The 15,552-nt window shown below is 39.1% G+C and overlaps 1 protein-coding gene across 2 annotated transcripts in view; it reads right to left on the bottom strand.

Annotated features, from left to right (window-relative positions):
- LOC134657456 (thyrotropin-releasing hormone receptor-like) overlaps window positions 1–15,552 on the bottom strand; it is a 101,157-nt gene that overhangs the window by 40,540 nt on the left and 45,065 nt on the right. For both annotated transcript variants that reach the window (XM_063513017.1, XM_063513018.1), the window contains exon 3: window positions 7,436–7,616. In XM_063513017.1, the coding sequence (XP_063369087.1) occupies window positions 7,436–7,616 (181 nt within the window). The remainder of the gene's footprint in view (window positions 1–7,435; window positions 7,617–15,552) is intronic.

Below are 15,552 nucleotides of genomic sequence, written 5' to 3'. Positions count from 1 at the left end.
CAATGTAGTATAAGTGCGGGCTAAAGTGAACGTTAATAATTATTTCGAATAAATGTCGGGGTTTTTCTTTTATATTATATCGTAGTATGTAAGTTTTTTATAGGGTGTGTAAACTTTTATATTATAATACAGAAATATATACTTATTGAAAGAAAACTTGAGGATCAAGGATTCTAGAAACAAAGTGTATTCAAAATTGAGGGGGTGCTTAATAATGATTCACTTAAGGGGGTGTAAGTGTAGAAAGTGTAACTGAATCATTATTTAACCTCATCCATCACAAAAAAAAAAAAAAAAAGAAGAGTAACATTCTCTTTAATAGGTATATTTTACATCGTTTCTGATAAATATCCTTGAGTTTTTTGTTTCTAAGTCTGTATTTTAATATTTTATAATTGGTATTAGAATTGTTATTAGGTATAGATTATTAGTGATGTTGAAGAGTTGAGTCGGTGAATAAAGGTTTTATTTTATATAATATGATTAGTATGGAAGAATCGAGTGGGAGTATAAAGGAAATATAGAAGAGGATTATTGTTGATGAGTCGAGCAGGAGAATAAAGGATTTATTAAAGAGTGGAAGAATAAAACGTTTATTATAGATAATTTGTGGTGACGTATCGAGTGGAGGAATATTTGAGTACTTATCTTGTTGAATGAGAATTTACTGTAATGTATTTGTTGAATGGGGATTACATGTATGTAATATGTGGGAAATATACAGGTTGATGTAATATGTTGGAAATATACAGGGTGATGTAATATGAGGGAAATATACAGGATGTGTTATGTTTTTTCTGGTTATTGTACTTATATGAAATTATTTATTGGAATATTGTCTTAACTAAAGAATAGCGCTGTAAATTAATGCTTCAAGCAGAGTCGATTGAGGGGGTGTGTTGGTATGTAGAGGGTGTATATGCAATCGACACTGGCTTGACACATTTAATTTGAATACAGAAGCTCAAGTTTGAATGATGTTTAATTCAAACTTGAGAATGTCAATTACTCTACTTCCAAACGCCGTCATGTAATGTTGTGCTTATAAAGTTTATAAATTAAATAATAAATAATGTATTGACAAACTAAAGTGCCTTCCAGTATTTATAATAAACCTCCAAAGACCTCCTGCAACCAATTAAGATCAACGATCATTCGCCTTCGACTGGGCCACGTTTGCACCCCCGTTCGCTTAAAAAAGATGCGTGTTCGAGACCACTCTCTATGTGAATGTGGTCTGGCGGAGGGTACTCTCGAACACGTATTTTGGGATTGTAATCGTCTCGTTACCCCCTTATATGACATCCTCCCCCCTAAAATTCCCCGTCCGGTTAACATTAATTTCCTCCTTACATTAGTTACCTCCCCTTTTGTGAACGTCTTAGCTAAACACATAAAAAACAATAACTTGTATTTGTAGTAGTTAGTTTTAATAATGTATGTTTGTTTTGTCCTGGTTGTAGGTAGATCTACATTTGATTCTCATCTGAGTGAACTGCGTCGTGGATATTCACCGGCCAATTGTCTTCATAAAGCACGTGCCTTCCTAAACCTTGACGTTGGCGGAATCATCGACAATATCGATGGAGCCATAACACCCAAAGATTGATTGATTGATTATGCTAAAAATAAAGAGAAGTAAGTATTTAACATAAATATTTAAGTTGAAATCATTTTAAATCATACTTTTTGTTACAAGAAAATTAATCACTAAGTATCCTTTAAAACATTATATTAATGACAGTTTTTAATGATTCATGGTTAGTTTCACTAGACTTATATCGACCGGGATATGAACCCCCACGGTTCAAATCCCGTTCGATATAAGTCTAGTGATTATATTAATGGCCAAATCCCATGGGCCAATCAATCAGAAAACAATCTTTAACTTGTACGTTTTTAAAGTCAGTTTAAGTACCATATCATTTAAACAGAGCCCGTACCATGAGTCACTGACAGTGTCAACACTGACATATACGCTATCGAGAACGTAATTTACTTTCTATACATCTCGTTCGCACTAATTGCGAGTACGAGCGAGATGTATAGAAAGTAAATTAATTACGTTCCCGATGACGTTTATGTCAGTGCCAAACTGATGGTAGCCGTATAGGTGTATCACGAAAAATAAATGATTTATGATTTATGATTTATTTATGATTTATGTGTAGCTTGACTGTAAATGTTAAACTAAAGAATAACAATTCAGTGGCAACCCTAACCGTTATAAACCTGAATTGGGAATGAACTGGAGGAACTGACGCCGCGGAATTCGCTGAGAATTACGCTTTGAAAGTTTTAAGAGGAATCCCTTATACGGAGCGTACTTACTGTTCCGAGTCTGTAGGGCGGGAATATAAGACGTTTCGGGAATTTAGGGAACATAAAAAAAGTAGTACATACAGGAATTTGATTTCTGTGCCACTTCGCACCTACGATAGATCGGTAAAGCTAACGATTAAAGGCCTGTGCACACCGGCTGCGTGTGCGTGACGTGCACGTGCGCGTGAGCCGTTGTAGTATATAGATCCTTATGAGAGACGGCACACCGCTTGCGTGACGTGTGCGTGTGCGGCTCTAACATCCAACAGTGCATGTCACGCACACGCAGCCGGCCTTAAGTTTGCCAAAGGAAACACCAATAAATGTTAGTTGAGTTAGTTCTGAGGAAAAAAGTCTGGCAAAATCAGAGATCCTAATTTTTTCAGAATGTTTTTAGGGTTCCGTACCCAAAGGGTAAAAACGGGACCCTATTACTAAGACTCCGCTGTCCGTCCGTCCGTCCGTCCATCTGTCACCAGGCTGTATCTCGCGAACCGTGATAGCTAGACAGTTGAAATTTTCACAGATATTGTATTTCTGTTGCCGCTATAACAACAAATACTAAATATAAAATAAATATTTAAGGGGGGCTCCCATACAACAAACACGATTTTTTTTGCTCTATTTTTTGTTGATGGTGCGGAACCCTCCGTGCGCGAGTCCGACTCGCACTTGCCCGGTTTTTTCATTTACTTGTTGCATGTACCATGTTTGCCACATTTCTATTTCTACATTAAACATAGAAATATTTACACAACTTTGGGAACAACTCAAATTATTTTATTAAATATATATTTTTTTTATTTTCAAAGACGCCTAGTCTTAGTAAGATGGCATATAGTCGACAAATTAGGACGGGTTCCACCGTGGCGGGGCCCGGGGTGGCCAAGGGGTTCAAGGCGTTAGCCCCGGATTGCTAAAGACGCCGGTTCGAATCCGGCATTCACCACTGGAGGGCTTCGTCACTTTTTCTTTAATATATGACGTCTATTTCAGTTTATAGAAATATTTTATGACTTTTTAAGCTTTGTCAAAAAACGGCTCCTAATTTAGTATCATATTTTAAAATCTGCATACGCCTCAATGTGGTTTGCGACGGTTCTCCATTCCCATACCCGTCCCCCACACTCGCGGCTGGCACCTAGGGTTGCCAGATGGTCGGGATTCGGCGGGATTCTCCCGATTTTTAGCATGTGTCCCGATTCCCGACAAAGTGAAAATTGTCCCGAAAAACAGCATCACGTTATAAAACAATAATTTCAAGTTCTGAACTGTCGTCGAGCGAACCAGCGACCCGTGTCGAGCCCGTCAGTGCGCGCGCGGGCCGCGCTTGGCGAGATTGGGCAGAGCAGCTGACGTAGTGCCAATAATGTATAATATCGTTGTTTTTAATACAATTAATTTAATTTCCCAACTTAAGGCCCAAAATCCCGAAAAATTTATATTTTTTCTCGATTTTTAGCGCCTTTCAATCTGGCAACCCTACTGGCACCCATCCAAACCTGGTCAGGGTAATAAAGGGAATGTGTGGAAAACATTTGAGTCAGTTTACTTGCTTTCTAGAAGATTCACCAAGTCTAAAATTGTGTTGGAAATTTCAATCGATTCGTTTTTTAGCCGATTATTCTTTGGATTTATTTAAAGACGGAGCAATGGGGTTTCGCGTGGTCTATAGCTCACTGAGCCACTTGTTTTATTTTATCCAGAATTCACAGACAATCAGAATAAGACTCTTGTTGTATTCTCAATTTCTCAGCCGTTTCTCGTGCAATTTTGTGAGCAAATTCTACAAAATTGTGTCGATTAAATTTTTAGAAATTTTTGCTAATGCCTACCATGACCTATACTATAACAAGAACGTACACCATTCGCGAAGAGACTTAAAATTACGCTAGGAAAATGTTTTTTTAACGAAAACTCTTCTCATAGATTTTTCAGATAGATATGTTAGGGTGCGTATTAGCCAACATGCGAATCGTTTACGTTCCGTAGCGAGCGACATGCATCTGTCACTGTCACACTGATATGGAAGAGTGATAGAGAGACACAAAACGTTTCGTTGTCGTAGCGCAAGCGATTGTCACCTTGACTAGGCACCCAGTAAAGTAACAACAAAATAAACACATCATTTATGAATTCACTCCTCACACTACTTTGTATTAAACAATAATGGATAGATCCATCAGCTCCCCAATGAAACTGCAATTTACACTACACACTACACTCGGCTGTGGCTTTTTGTGTCGCTGTATTGTATGTGTTTCAAATTTGCATCGACGCGGACTATTTAATGGTCGTTTGGAACGTGAATTATTGCAGTTTAAATGGTGCATATCGCCTGTGGTCTACTGCCGTTAATAACAACACTGCTGCACTATAATGACACTATCTAGAGTAGCATAATCATTAAGTAAAAATGTTTCGTAGGTAAATTTCAATAGAATCTCTACATTCCACATCATCTCATCAATAGAATTCAATTTCCTTATTAATATTTTACAAGTTTACCAAGTAAACCTAACTACGAATAGAATATAGTATTTTATACAATCGTGATATAATGGAGAGCTTTTCAGTCGAGTACCGTGTTTAGGCAACGAAGCTTGCTGAGTTGCCTAAGGAAGGTACGAGATTGAAAAGCTTGATTATATCACTATTGTATACAATACTTTTTCTACGAGTCAACAAAAAAAAATACTTAAAACTAGTAGAAGAATCATATATGTAGGTAAAAAAAACAAAAGTATACAGCTAAGATGCGCGAGCAGCCGCGATAACTTCATACTCGTACGCGACCCGGCCCCCGCGCCCCGCGCCCCCGGCCGGTTGGTCAACGACACCTTCTCGTAACTCATGAGGCCCTGGTACTTGCTCCGCGCTTTCGATTGGTCAATTTCATTATAGTTGACTAAACTGTATCGAAATGAATATTATAGTTGCCTAAACAGTATCGAAATGAATATTATAGTTGAGTTGGGGTCCCATAGTGAAAAAAGTATGCGATTTCACTTTGGTATACGAAGTCTTAATTCAAGCATTTCAGTCGACGAGTAGAAAAAGAATATTGCGCGGAAAAAGTGGAAAGAGTGGTAGTAATTGATAAAAAAGTCTAATAGTCCTTACGTTATAAAAGTGATGTAGGCAGAAATCGTATCCAATTAGGTGGGTCTGGGCTTGGCACCTAACTACATAAGAGTATGTATACGAAACATCAAAATACAATAATTTCTGATTAATAATAACCACACTTTGTCGCTTAGAACAATAGGGTAAATGCCAAAATAATAACCCACACTAATTATTTCCTGGGCTCATAACGCGGCAGTTTACGGCCACCGCGAACATTAGCTGACCAAATATTTACCTCAGTAGTTTAATCGTCATATCGTAAACTCTACATAAATAGTCCACGGTAATAAAACATCCAAAAATATGAGCTTCCCGCTGTCAATAACCCGAACATGATATACACTTTTGACAGTATCTTGACTACACTCGCTGCCAAGATTTAAAAGTAAGTTCAGTAGAGATAAGAGGAGCTGCGGGTTAAATGTGCCTGCGGGGTAAGTGTGGCTAGCCTTCACACTGTTTTTATTGCATTTATTGCGAGTTTACCACTAGCAAGAGTAGCAAGTAGCAAACTCGCAATAAATACTAATCAATGTGTAAAGAGGCTTCAATGTGAAGGCTAGCCACACTTGCCCGTACACCACACTTATCCATATTGACCTTACCTAGAATTTTGCTATTCAGATTAAGGTGTCCAAATGTCACGAAGGTACATAAAAATATTAAAAAGCGGTTTAGGCATCTTAAAAAAATCTAACTTTACCAATAGTGTAATTGGTGCTGTATTTAAAAGTGAGCTACGTTAGTAACTTTTTCGGAGTGCAATAACTTTTTATTTTATCTGTGACTTTTCTGCACTGCGTACAGAGTTTTACAGAACATACAGTTTGAAGTTATTTTTGGTCTATCAGTTCAAGGTTCAAGTTTGGTTTAACTTTGATCTTGAACACCGATATGTTTAAACAAACTTTTGAATATGAATGTATGAATTCGTACTAAATTAGCATATGCTTTAAATACGGTATGTTAAAATCCAGAAGTTGTAAGGGATAAATCATGATTTAATTCAGATTTCATTTTAGGAGAATATGAGGCATTCATTTATTATAAGTGCGAACTATTTGTAGCCACTGTTGACCCCTACGTAACTCAAAATTTATCAAACATAAACATATGAAATTTGGTTCATTTTAAGACCCTTAAGGCTAACTAGAACCTCAAATTTCATGAATATAGCGCAACCGGTTATGATTTGGTAAAATGACAAACAGTAGCGCTTCAAGATGATGTCTAATATAGTCATCATTAAGTCGCTACTGTCAGCTTCATAAGGCCTGTGGGTAATGTATACCTAATAAACAGAGCTGTGAAGAACCAAGCGAGTGCGCAGATGATCTTGGTACAAATGATAATACCACTACAAGATGATGGCTAGTATAGTCAGCATTGGGTCGCTACCATCGCATCGGCTTCAAAGGACTGTGGGTAATGATTTTAATAATAAGTCGACAGAGCTGCAAAGAAGCAAGCCAGAACCCAGATCAGCTTTGCTTGTGTGTTTGTACACATGTAGTAGCGCTCGAAGTTGAAGGCTAGTATCTTAGCATTGAGTCGCTACCGTGGTTATTGTATACTTAGTAAACAGAGCTGCGAAAAACCAAGCCAGAGCGCAGATAAGCGTCGATCGTGCCTTAGAACATACGTAGCAGCGCTCGAAGTTGATGGCTGTCAGCATTGAGTCGCTATCGTGAAGGCCTGTATTGTATACCTAGTAAACAGAGCTGCGAAGAACCAAGCCAGAGCCCAGATGAGCTTTGCTTGGGCATTAGTACACACGTAGTAGCGCTCGAATTTGATGGCTGTCAGCATTGGGTCACTACCGAAGGCCTGTGGGTATTGTATACCTAGTGAACAGAGCGGCGAAGAACCAAGCCAGAGCGCAAATAAGCGTGGCTCGGGTCTTGGTGCAGGGGTAGGTAGTAGCGCTCGAAGTTGATGGCTGTCAGCATTGGGTCGCTACCGAAGGCCTGTGGGTATTGTATACCTAGTGAACAGAGCGGCGAAGAACCAAGCCAGAGCGCAGATGAGCGTGGCTCGGGTCTTGGTGCAGACGTAGCCCGCCCGGAGAGGCTCGCAGATGGCGTAGTAGCGCTCGAAGCTGATGGCCAGGATCGTCAGCACGGAGGCGTGAGCTACTGTCAGCTCCACAAACGGGACGGCCAGGCCTGGGGAAAAGTAAAGCAATGGCGTTATTCATAAACGGCTGCTAACTTAATCAGTTGATGATCAATGTTTGTCCCTATCTGTCGTTATGCCATAGAGAGGGACAAACGATGATGATCAGCTGATTAACTTAGCATGTTTATGAATAACGCCGTTAATAAATACAAGTTGGCGAATATAATACGCGATTAAGTCCCGTTTTCATAAGTAGCAATGTGTTAAAATCGTGAAAATTTTAACGAGTGTTCTCACGAGTTCTTTAATAAGGAATATTTTTTCTGAATGGTATCGCTTTTCAATCTTAACCACGACCGATATTTAAATTTATGCTTAACCTTGTATTAATGGCCCAGTTTATTTCCCATTTCTCCATAGCTCCTTATACAAGTACAATTTAGGAACTCTTGGTTTTTAGTGTTTAAAAAAATAACAGCTATACTTGGCCAAGCAGATCTTGTCAGTAGAAAAAGGCGGCAAATTTGAAAAATGTAGGCGCGAAGGGATATCGTCCTATAGACAATTTGAATTTCGCGCCTTTTTTTACTGACAAGATTTGGTTGACCAATGGTTGACCATCTATATTTATCTTACTTTTTAGAACTGTCACACATGTTAGCCATAAGGCCCGTTACACACTATCGCACCGCACCGCGACCCTGGTGCGTCGCACCCATTAGTGAGAGCGAGAAACAGATATCTCGCTCTCACCAGGCGTGTCTCACTCCGCGATTTCGTCGCTTTGCTACAGGTAGCTAAAAGTACATCCGTTCGGCCCCAATTTTGGGGAAAGCCATAACTGTCATAAGCCGTGCGTGGCGCTGTCGCCACCTGGCGGCCATATCTGTGCTGATCGTAACAGACGCGTTTTGTTAGAGAGTGAGTCTTCTGTACTTAATACTATTATTTATTCTGTGCTCTCACTTATGGGTGAGACGCTCCAAGGTCGCGGTGCGGTGCGATAGTGTGTGACTTCTAAGATTCGAACATGGCCAAAAACTAACTTAGTATCTGCTTGCCTGAAAGTTGGTAAGCAATATTCGAGACGCGGTAGCCGCTTGTTTTGACTCGGAGCCAACTCCCAACTTGGATAAACATTTTAGTTGTCGTCGATTTTATAACTGCCACATGACTAAAGAAATAAGACAGAGTAACAGCTTATACCTACCACCGTGATGTAAGAGTACGCTTCGCTAGTCCTAGGGCCCGATTCGGATTTTGAAATAGACATCTACTAAATATCTTTTAAACGTCACCAAGATACGATAACGATATGTTTAAGATCTAACCTGTCAAATTTGACATTTCTGCGATTCTGGAGATACTCTTGAACGATTTCCACAAGATATAACTTAGAGATCCAATTCACATCTAATATATATCTAACACTATCTAACGTAAAAGTGACATTGGTTGCCCGAATTGAGCCGCAAAAGAGAACTAGTTGAAATCTAAACTATAACGTATCTAGAATGGATCTAGTACGTGTCGTCTCTTGTGAATATCTTGAAGTTCGAATCGGCAGCTAGTAGATTTTCCTCTGGTCGATCGTGTAGGCACAGCCTAATAACACACGAGCTTCGAGGCATTGTAGATTATCCGCTTATTGTTCCTCCACTTGATTGGTTTACGCGGCAGCCACCCATTGACATTTATTTCAAAAATATAATTATGTCTTCACAAAGATTAGGTACCTACTTTGAGAAGACGTATACTATCAAAATACTCATTCACCCAGATTTGACTGAATTTTACGTCTTTATTTCAACGCCTTTATCTGCCAACAGAGTATTGGTGTAGTGCGCCTAGAAACGCCAATCACGTTAGCATGAGGCGGTTACTCTGTTTTGTTTATTACTCCTATGGCACTGCTAGATTTTCAATAGCTAGTTTTAAAGTCAGACAGAAAGGCAAACAAAATGCAGTGCTTGGGTTTTATACCAATTTAAAACACGGAGTATTTCAAGTTTTGTGTTCTACTTTTTTTCTATTTATTATTTATACAAGTAGAACCGGTTTAAAGATGACTCACGCTAGACCGGGCCGTGCCCGGGCCGAGGCGTACGACATGTCATCTTCTATGACGGCTGATCGGTGATCACGTGGTGCTTTCCATAGAAAACGAAGCGCCGGAAGCTCCGGCCCGGCCCCGGCCCGGGCTAGCGTGAGACATCCTTTATTCATAAACGGCCTTAATTAGCTAATAATCTGTCGTTTTAACTTATGTTTTTGTAAGAAAGGAGTAAAACATAAATTAACCAATGAAAGGCTTGTTTTTGTAAGAAAGGACCTTATTGTTGATGGCGCTTACGCTGCACTGCGTCGCGCGGCATTGTATTTATATCGGAGCATCGTTCATAATGGCGTAAGCGCCATCGACAATAAGGTCCCTTTTCATAGATAACGTCACAAATTAACCAATTAAAGGCTATGTAGCGAGCTTATGAACAACGGTTACGGTTTATATGTATAAATCTGAATAACGCCGCGCGCCGCTTGCGACCAGTCCTCGACCTAATAATAGACAACCGTAGGTAGGTATGCCCGCGGCATGCGGGTCTAATTTACGACCAAAATATCTTAACTTCCACTGAAAGTGCGGTTTTTTCATCAGCTGTGCCGAAATACCGCAATTTATGGAAATGGGTTCGTTTACTACGAAACTGCTTTAATGTTGTAGATAATAACAGGTGTGCTTGTTGTAATGATGTAGGTCTAGGTCTGGGGTAGAAACTTGGAAATAACATAAATAATATGTCAGAATTAGGTATACAGTTTTGTCTCTTGCGCTAACGCTGCCGTGCCAGACAAAAAATAAATAAGAATATTAACTGTAGTTAAACTTCCTTTGGACAAAATAAAGAACTAGAAACAGTTGAAAAACCGTCAGTCACTTTTAGACACAACTTACCTATAAATTTTCTCTTAGGCAAATCGTAAGAACTTCAGTCTAATTATTTTTTTATACAAGTTTTGACAGTTCGATAATAGAAGCTGATTTGACTTGTAGGGTAGGTCAACATCTCAGTTACCTCCTTTGACTGTGGCTACGTGGCTACCTAGACACAAAGGAATTCAAATCAGTACCAATGAGCTCTTTATTTTACATGGAAATGGTGTTAAGCTCTTGATAAGATGCACTAAGCCAATTGCACAAAAGATCTCAACGGGTGGAACAAATCCTTTATACTAGCCGCCCGCAAATCGAGACTTGCCAAGACAAACACATTGATTTTTCAAAGTATAGATTCAAAATACCTACATGGAATGAAAGGCCTAGGATCAGATAACTAAGATAACCTATCAATTATAAGGGGTTCCGTAGCTAAAATAGCCATTAAAACGAATTCCCTGTACTTAGTTCCGTCATAACCGTCTGTAAAGTTAGTACGTATGTCGTATTTACTGAGAAACACCTAGTTACAGACTGACAGAACCGAAAATTAAATTCCACGTGGAAAACGAATTTATCATTTTTAATTTCAATCAAAAAGCACCATAAACGTCTGAAATGATTGAAACGTGGACATTCGACGTGATTTAGAATACCATAACATGTTTGAAATTTGATTCAAAGACGACCGTTAATTGCGGAGTTTCGTTTAATAAATCAATCTCTCTGGCAATCGGTGCGTTCCGTTTTACACACACTTTGAAGTCACGGCTGTTAAAATTCTGTGTAACCATGTCGAATTAATTGGTTAAGCGTATTTTTGGATTATTTCATAATATAAAACGACAATGCATGAGTTGCGTGACTGTTTCTCACAGTGACTAGTTTGAAGGAACAATATACATACATACATACATTTAATCACGCCTATTTCCCGGAGGGGTAGGCAGAGACCACGGATTTCCATTTGCTACGATCCTGACATACTTCTTTCGCTTCCGTTACTTTCATAACATTCCTCAAACACGCTCGCTGGTTTAGGGTGCTCTTGACCTGGCCTTTCTTCAGGATTTCCCCGATCTGATCAGAGAAAGTCCGCCGAGGTCTGCCCCTTCCCACTCCCTCTTCTACATCTCCCTTATACACTCTCTTTGTCAACCTTCTTTCACTCATTCTTTCCACGTGTCCAAACGGAAAATATTTAATGCCAACGGACAATGATGACATTAAATACTGTATTTTGAACGCGAACGAACTATAGGGCCTGTACTACCATTACTAGTTACTACTACCTAATTACCTACCCGTGAAATATGATCGTATCAAAAACACACGCTGTATAAACTAGCGTAGAGCGTCATTAAATTAGTGGATATATATGTGAGCTAAAGGAAAGGAGAACTTTGGAATCCAGTTACTTCAGAACTCGTTAAACTAAAATGCTTCATACTAAACTTTTAAAGATGGCAGCGGGCCACTTACACTTTAAGCTTTCATGTCATGACATGACGTATAAGTAGAAAGATTTCAATAATATTTAGTATAATTGTAAATCGATTTTGTTTCATGGCTGTTAGTACCCGAACTGCAAAAACCTCATTCCCCTGGCCATACCTATTCGCAAATTCCAGGAGATGCCGCTTTATTAGCATCTCATTTTCGGTGACTGTGTTACTCGTGCCAAGTTCTATCTACAACTAGCACTGCTGCGCATTTGCGAATAGGTATAGCCAGGGGAATGAGATTACTGTAGAATTAAATAGCGGTAAGAGCGTGTGACTTTCAATCCGGAGGTTGCATGTTCAAACCCCGGCTCATACCAATGAGTTTTTCAGAACTTATGTAGGACATATCGTTTAGTATTTACCATTCGCTTTTCGGTGATGGAAACATCGTGAGGAAACCGGACTAGTCCCAATAAGGCCTAGTTTCCCCGTTGAGTTAGGAGGTCAGATGGAAATCGCTTTCGCAAAAACTAGTGCCGACGTCAATTCTTGGGATTCGTTGCCAAGCGGAGCGTAGGCTCTCATGAGCCGTGGCAAAATGCCGGGACAACGCCAGGAAGATGATATTTCAAACTTTCCGAGGTAGTTAAGTACATGTATTTTTGCCACAGCGAGCGCTATGATTTTACCTATGAATGGCTGTCAAGGAATTGCGGCCATAGGAATACTGCTTCGCTTCCATTCAAGTAGGCACCATCAGATCAGATACATCAGAGCGACCGAGGTGCTCAAAAATATCTAAACACGCACTCTAACGCTATGACAATAGAGGCGTGTTCAGATATTTGCGAGCACCTTTCCCGCCCCGATATATCTGATGGCGACTGTACCTACTGTACAGTGACTTCCTTCCATCCTGATTTATCTTACGCTTTAACGCTAAGACCTAGCTACAATTATGCCGTCTACAAATCCTAGGAGATATAGACCTTATTCCTTTTGTTTAAAGAACACATTCCTTTAACACCATTGAACAAGATCATAAAGAGTTTTCACAGAGGACTGAAATAATCAGAGTAACAGTTTATTTACAAGTGAAGGAAGTCAACTTATTAGCTTATTTTAGTTGCCAATCTAATTAGATCCATAAAAAGCATTTTGAGGAATGAATTTCCAGCAAGCTGGTAATCGTTTTAATACCTTCGTTTGGTCCTAAATGCGTGTAATCCGAGTTTGCGCAATCCCAAAAGAAGGTTAAAACGGTTTTCAGCTTGCTGGAAATTAATTCTTCGAAAAAATCCAATTTGTTGGCATATAAAGTGATGTCCAAAAATATATTAATTGAAAGACAATTACGATTAAACGAATTATTACATTTTAAAGCCAATCGGTTCTGTCACCTGTCCGTACCAAACCTGCAAATATTTTATGAAGATAAATAAATACTTGTAGGTACATTTAATAATAATTGTCATCTTTTAGGGATTTTTTAAATGTTTTTGTATTAGATTTCAGTTTAAATGTTTGGCACATATGGTATTTTAATTTAAAAAAATCCAGGAATATTCAGTAGGTATTTTCCGTATAAAGCTGTTACTCTGTTCAATTCAATCTCTGTGACTCTTCGCAGAACATTTATTTCAGTTCTTCTGCACATTACAGCGATTACTTGCTTTGACTTTTACGTCTCTTATGCAGTGCTAAAACTGACATTACTACCCTGTCAAGCGAATATAGAGCTTAATTAATTGAATTACAGTCTTTATTATGTATTTACGGCTTATAAGCGACTTACGAGCTTGTATTTACGGTATATAATTAGGGCGAGTTGCGGTTTCCTTAGGCGGTTATTTTGTTAATGTGATTTGAGCTTTGATGAGGGGTAATAAGGTGTATTTTGTTTTTAAGACGCATTTGTTTCGTGGGAGTCGACATGTGGCGCGAATGGTCACCTATTAAGCTTTGTTATTTGGGTGGCGTGAGTAACAGCGGTTATATAAGCGGAGCGGGTTTGAAATTTGAATGACAGTTTTAAGATAAGGTCACGGTTCCATACATTATTTAGCACCCATATTATTGGCGTTACTTACTGTAACTGTAAAAATAAATGTACATACTTATTACCATATTCAAAGATGCGAACAAAGTATGTAAAATACTAAAATGGAAGTGGCAGGACATATAATAAGAGATAAAAACGGATAAATGGACCAGTAAGATAACATAATGGTACCCAATAGATTGTGAAAGGAACCAGGGTGGGCAATGGAAACGTGGGGAGATGACCTCAAAAAAGTGGTCGGCCTAGCCAATGTGACAATGGCTATCGCTTCGCCATCGAGTCGCTTTGTGTCTCTCTATCACTCTTCCATATAAGTGTGACAGTGACAGTTTCGTTTCGTTCGTTGCATGCCGTCTACAGGGCCTGGATGGATTAAACTTGCAAGAGATAGGGACATATGGCAATCTTTAGAGGAGGCCTCTGTCGAAAGACAAGCTGCTGTTACAAAACCGAATCTTCGGAAAAGAAATACCTAATATAGTCATCACTGTAGTACTGTAGAGCAGCAATGAAGGCTAATTTTAAGTAAGGAAGTAAGTAAGTAATATTTATTAGCACAAAAAGTAACAAAATATAATAACAAAACTTCATTAAGAAGAACAGAACATTTTGCTAAAAGGTCCTCACTCCGCTTGATGTCCCGAAGTGAGCCTTAGGACACACTACCAGACGCTGATTTTCATCATTTTTTTGGTCTGATAAAACTAATAAAGCTAAATCTATTTATTTATTGATTAGTGTGATGCTGTTCCAAGATCAAAAACATAAATAAAGCCATAACTCGCTTCGTGTTTGGTATATGTATATAAGCCCAGGGGGATGATACGGAGGGTTCTCGGGGGGGGGGGGGGGGGGGGTGTAAAACAGAAGACCGTGCGTTCAGTACATAGGTTTATTACCGCACTGACAACTGTTACAAAATAGCCGGCGCCAGAGGGCGCGCGAAGAGACTTAACTTACATACATAACAGTGTTCTTGAAATTACAGTACTTATGGGTATGGAAATTACAGTAAGTACTTTGTTAAAAGAATAGCTGCCGCCTAAAGTGAGCCTCCAACTTTTCCCCAGGCACAGTAACTGACAAATAAAATATAGGCTTGTTCGAAAGCAATTTGTCGAGTCGTTACAAACAGAACAATACGCTATTAGCGTTTAGACGCTCCGTTCGAGCGATCGCCGGTCGTATAGCTCTTGGAAACTAGGTCTAACTGGTAACTATTTGTCGTTGGTGATAAAAAACAACCTTACACAAATTTGGGAACAAATCAAATTATTTTGTTAAATATTTTGATTTATGTTTTGTAAGTAGTTACACTACTATATATAAATTATAAACTCCGACTCTCGGTTCGAATCCGGCCTTCACCACCGCCGGAGGGCTTCGTCACCTACTCTTTAGTATATGACATCTATTTCAGTTTATAAAAACAATCTTTTACTTAATCGTATATAAACTGCCGTGAATCGTGCTAACTTTAAGCCATTTTTACGGTTAAACATCGTATTTTTAGTCATTCACGCGACACGTTAAGGACAGAC

The sequence above is a fragment of the Cydia amplana genome, chromosome 20 (assembly GCF_948474715.1).
Source record: "Cydia amplana chromosome 20, ilCydAmpl1.1, whole genome shotgun sequence".
Classification (NCBI taxonomy): Eukaryota; Metazoa; Arthropoda; class Insecta; order Lepidoptera; family Tortricidae; genus Cydia; species Cydia amplana.
The sequence above is the reverse complement of the archived record's forward strand: the minus strand, read 5'-3'. Positions and strand labels throughout refer to the sequence as shown.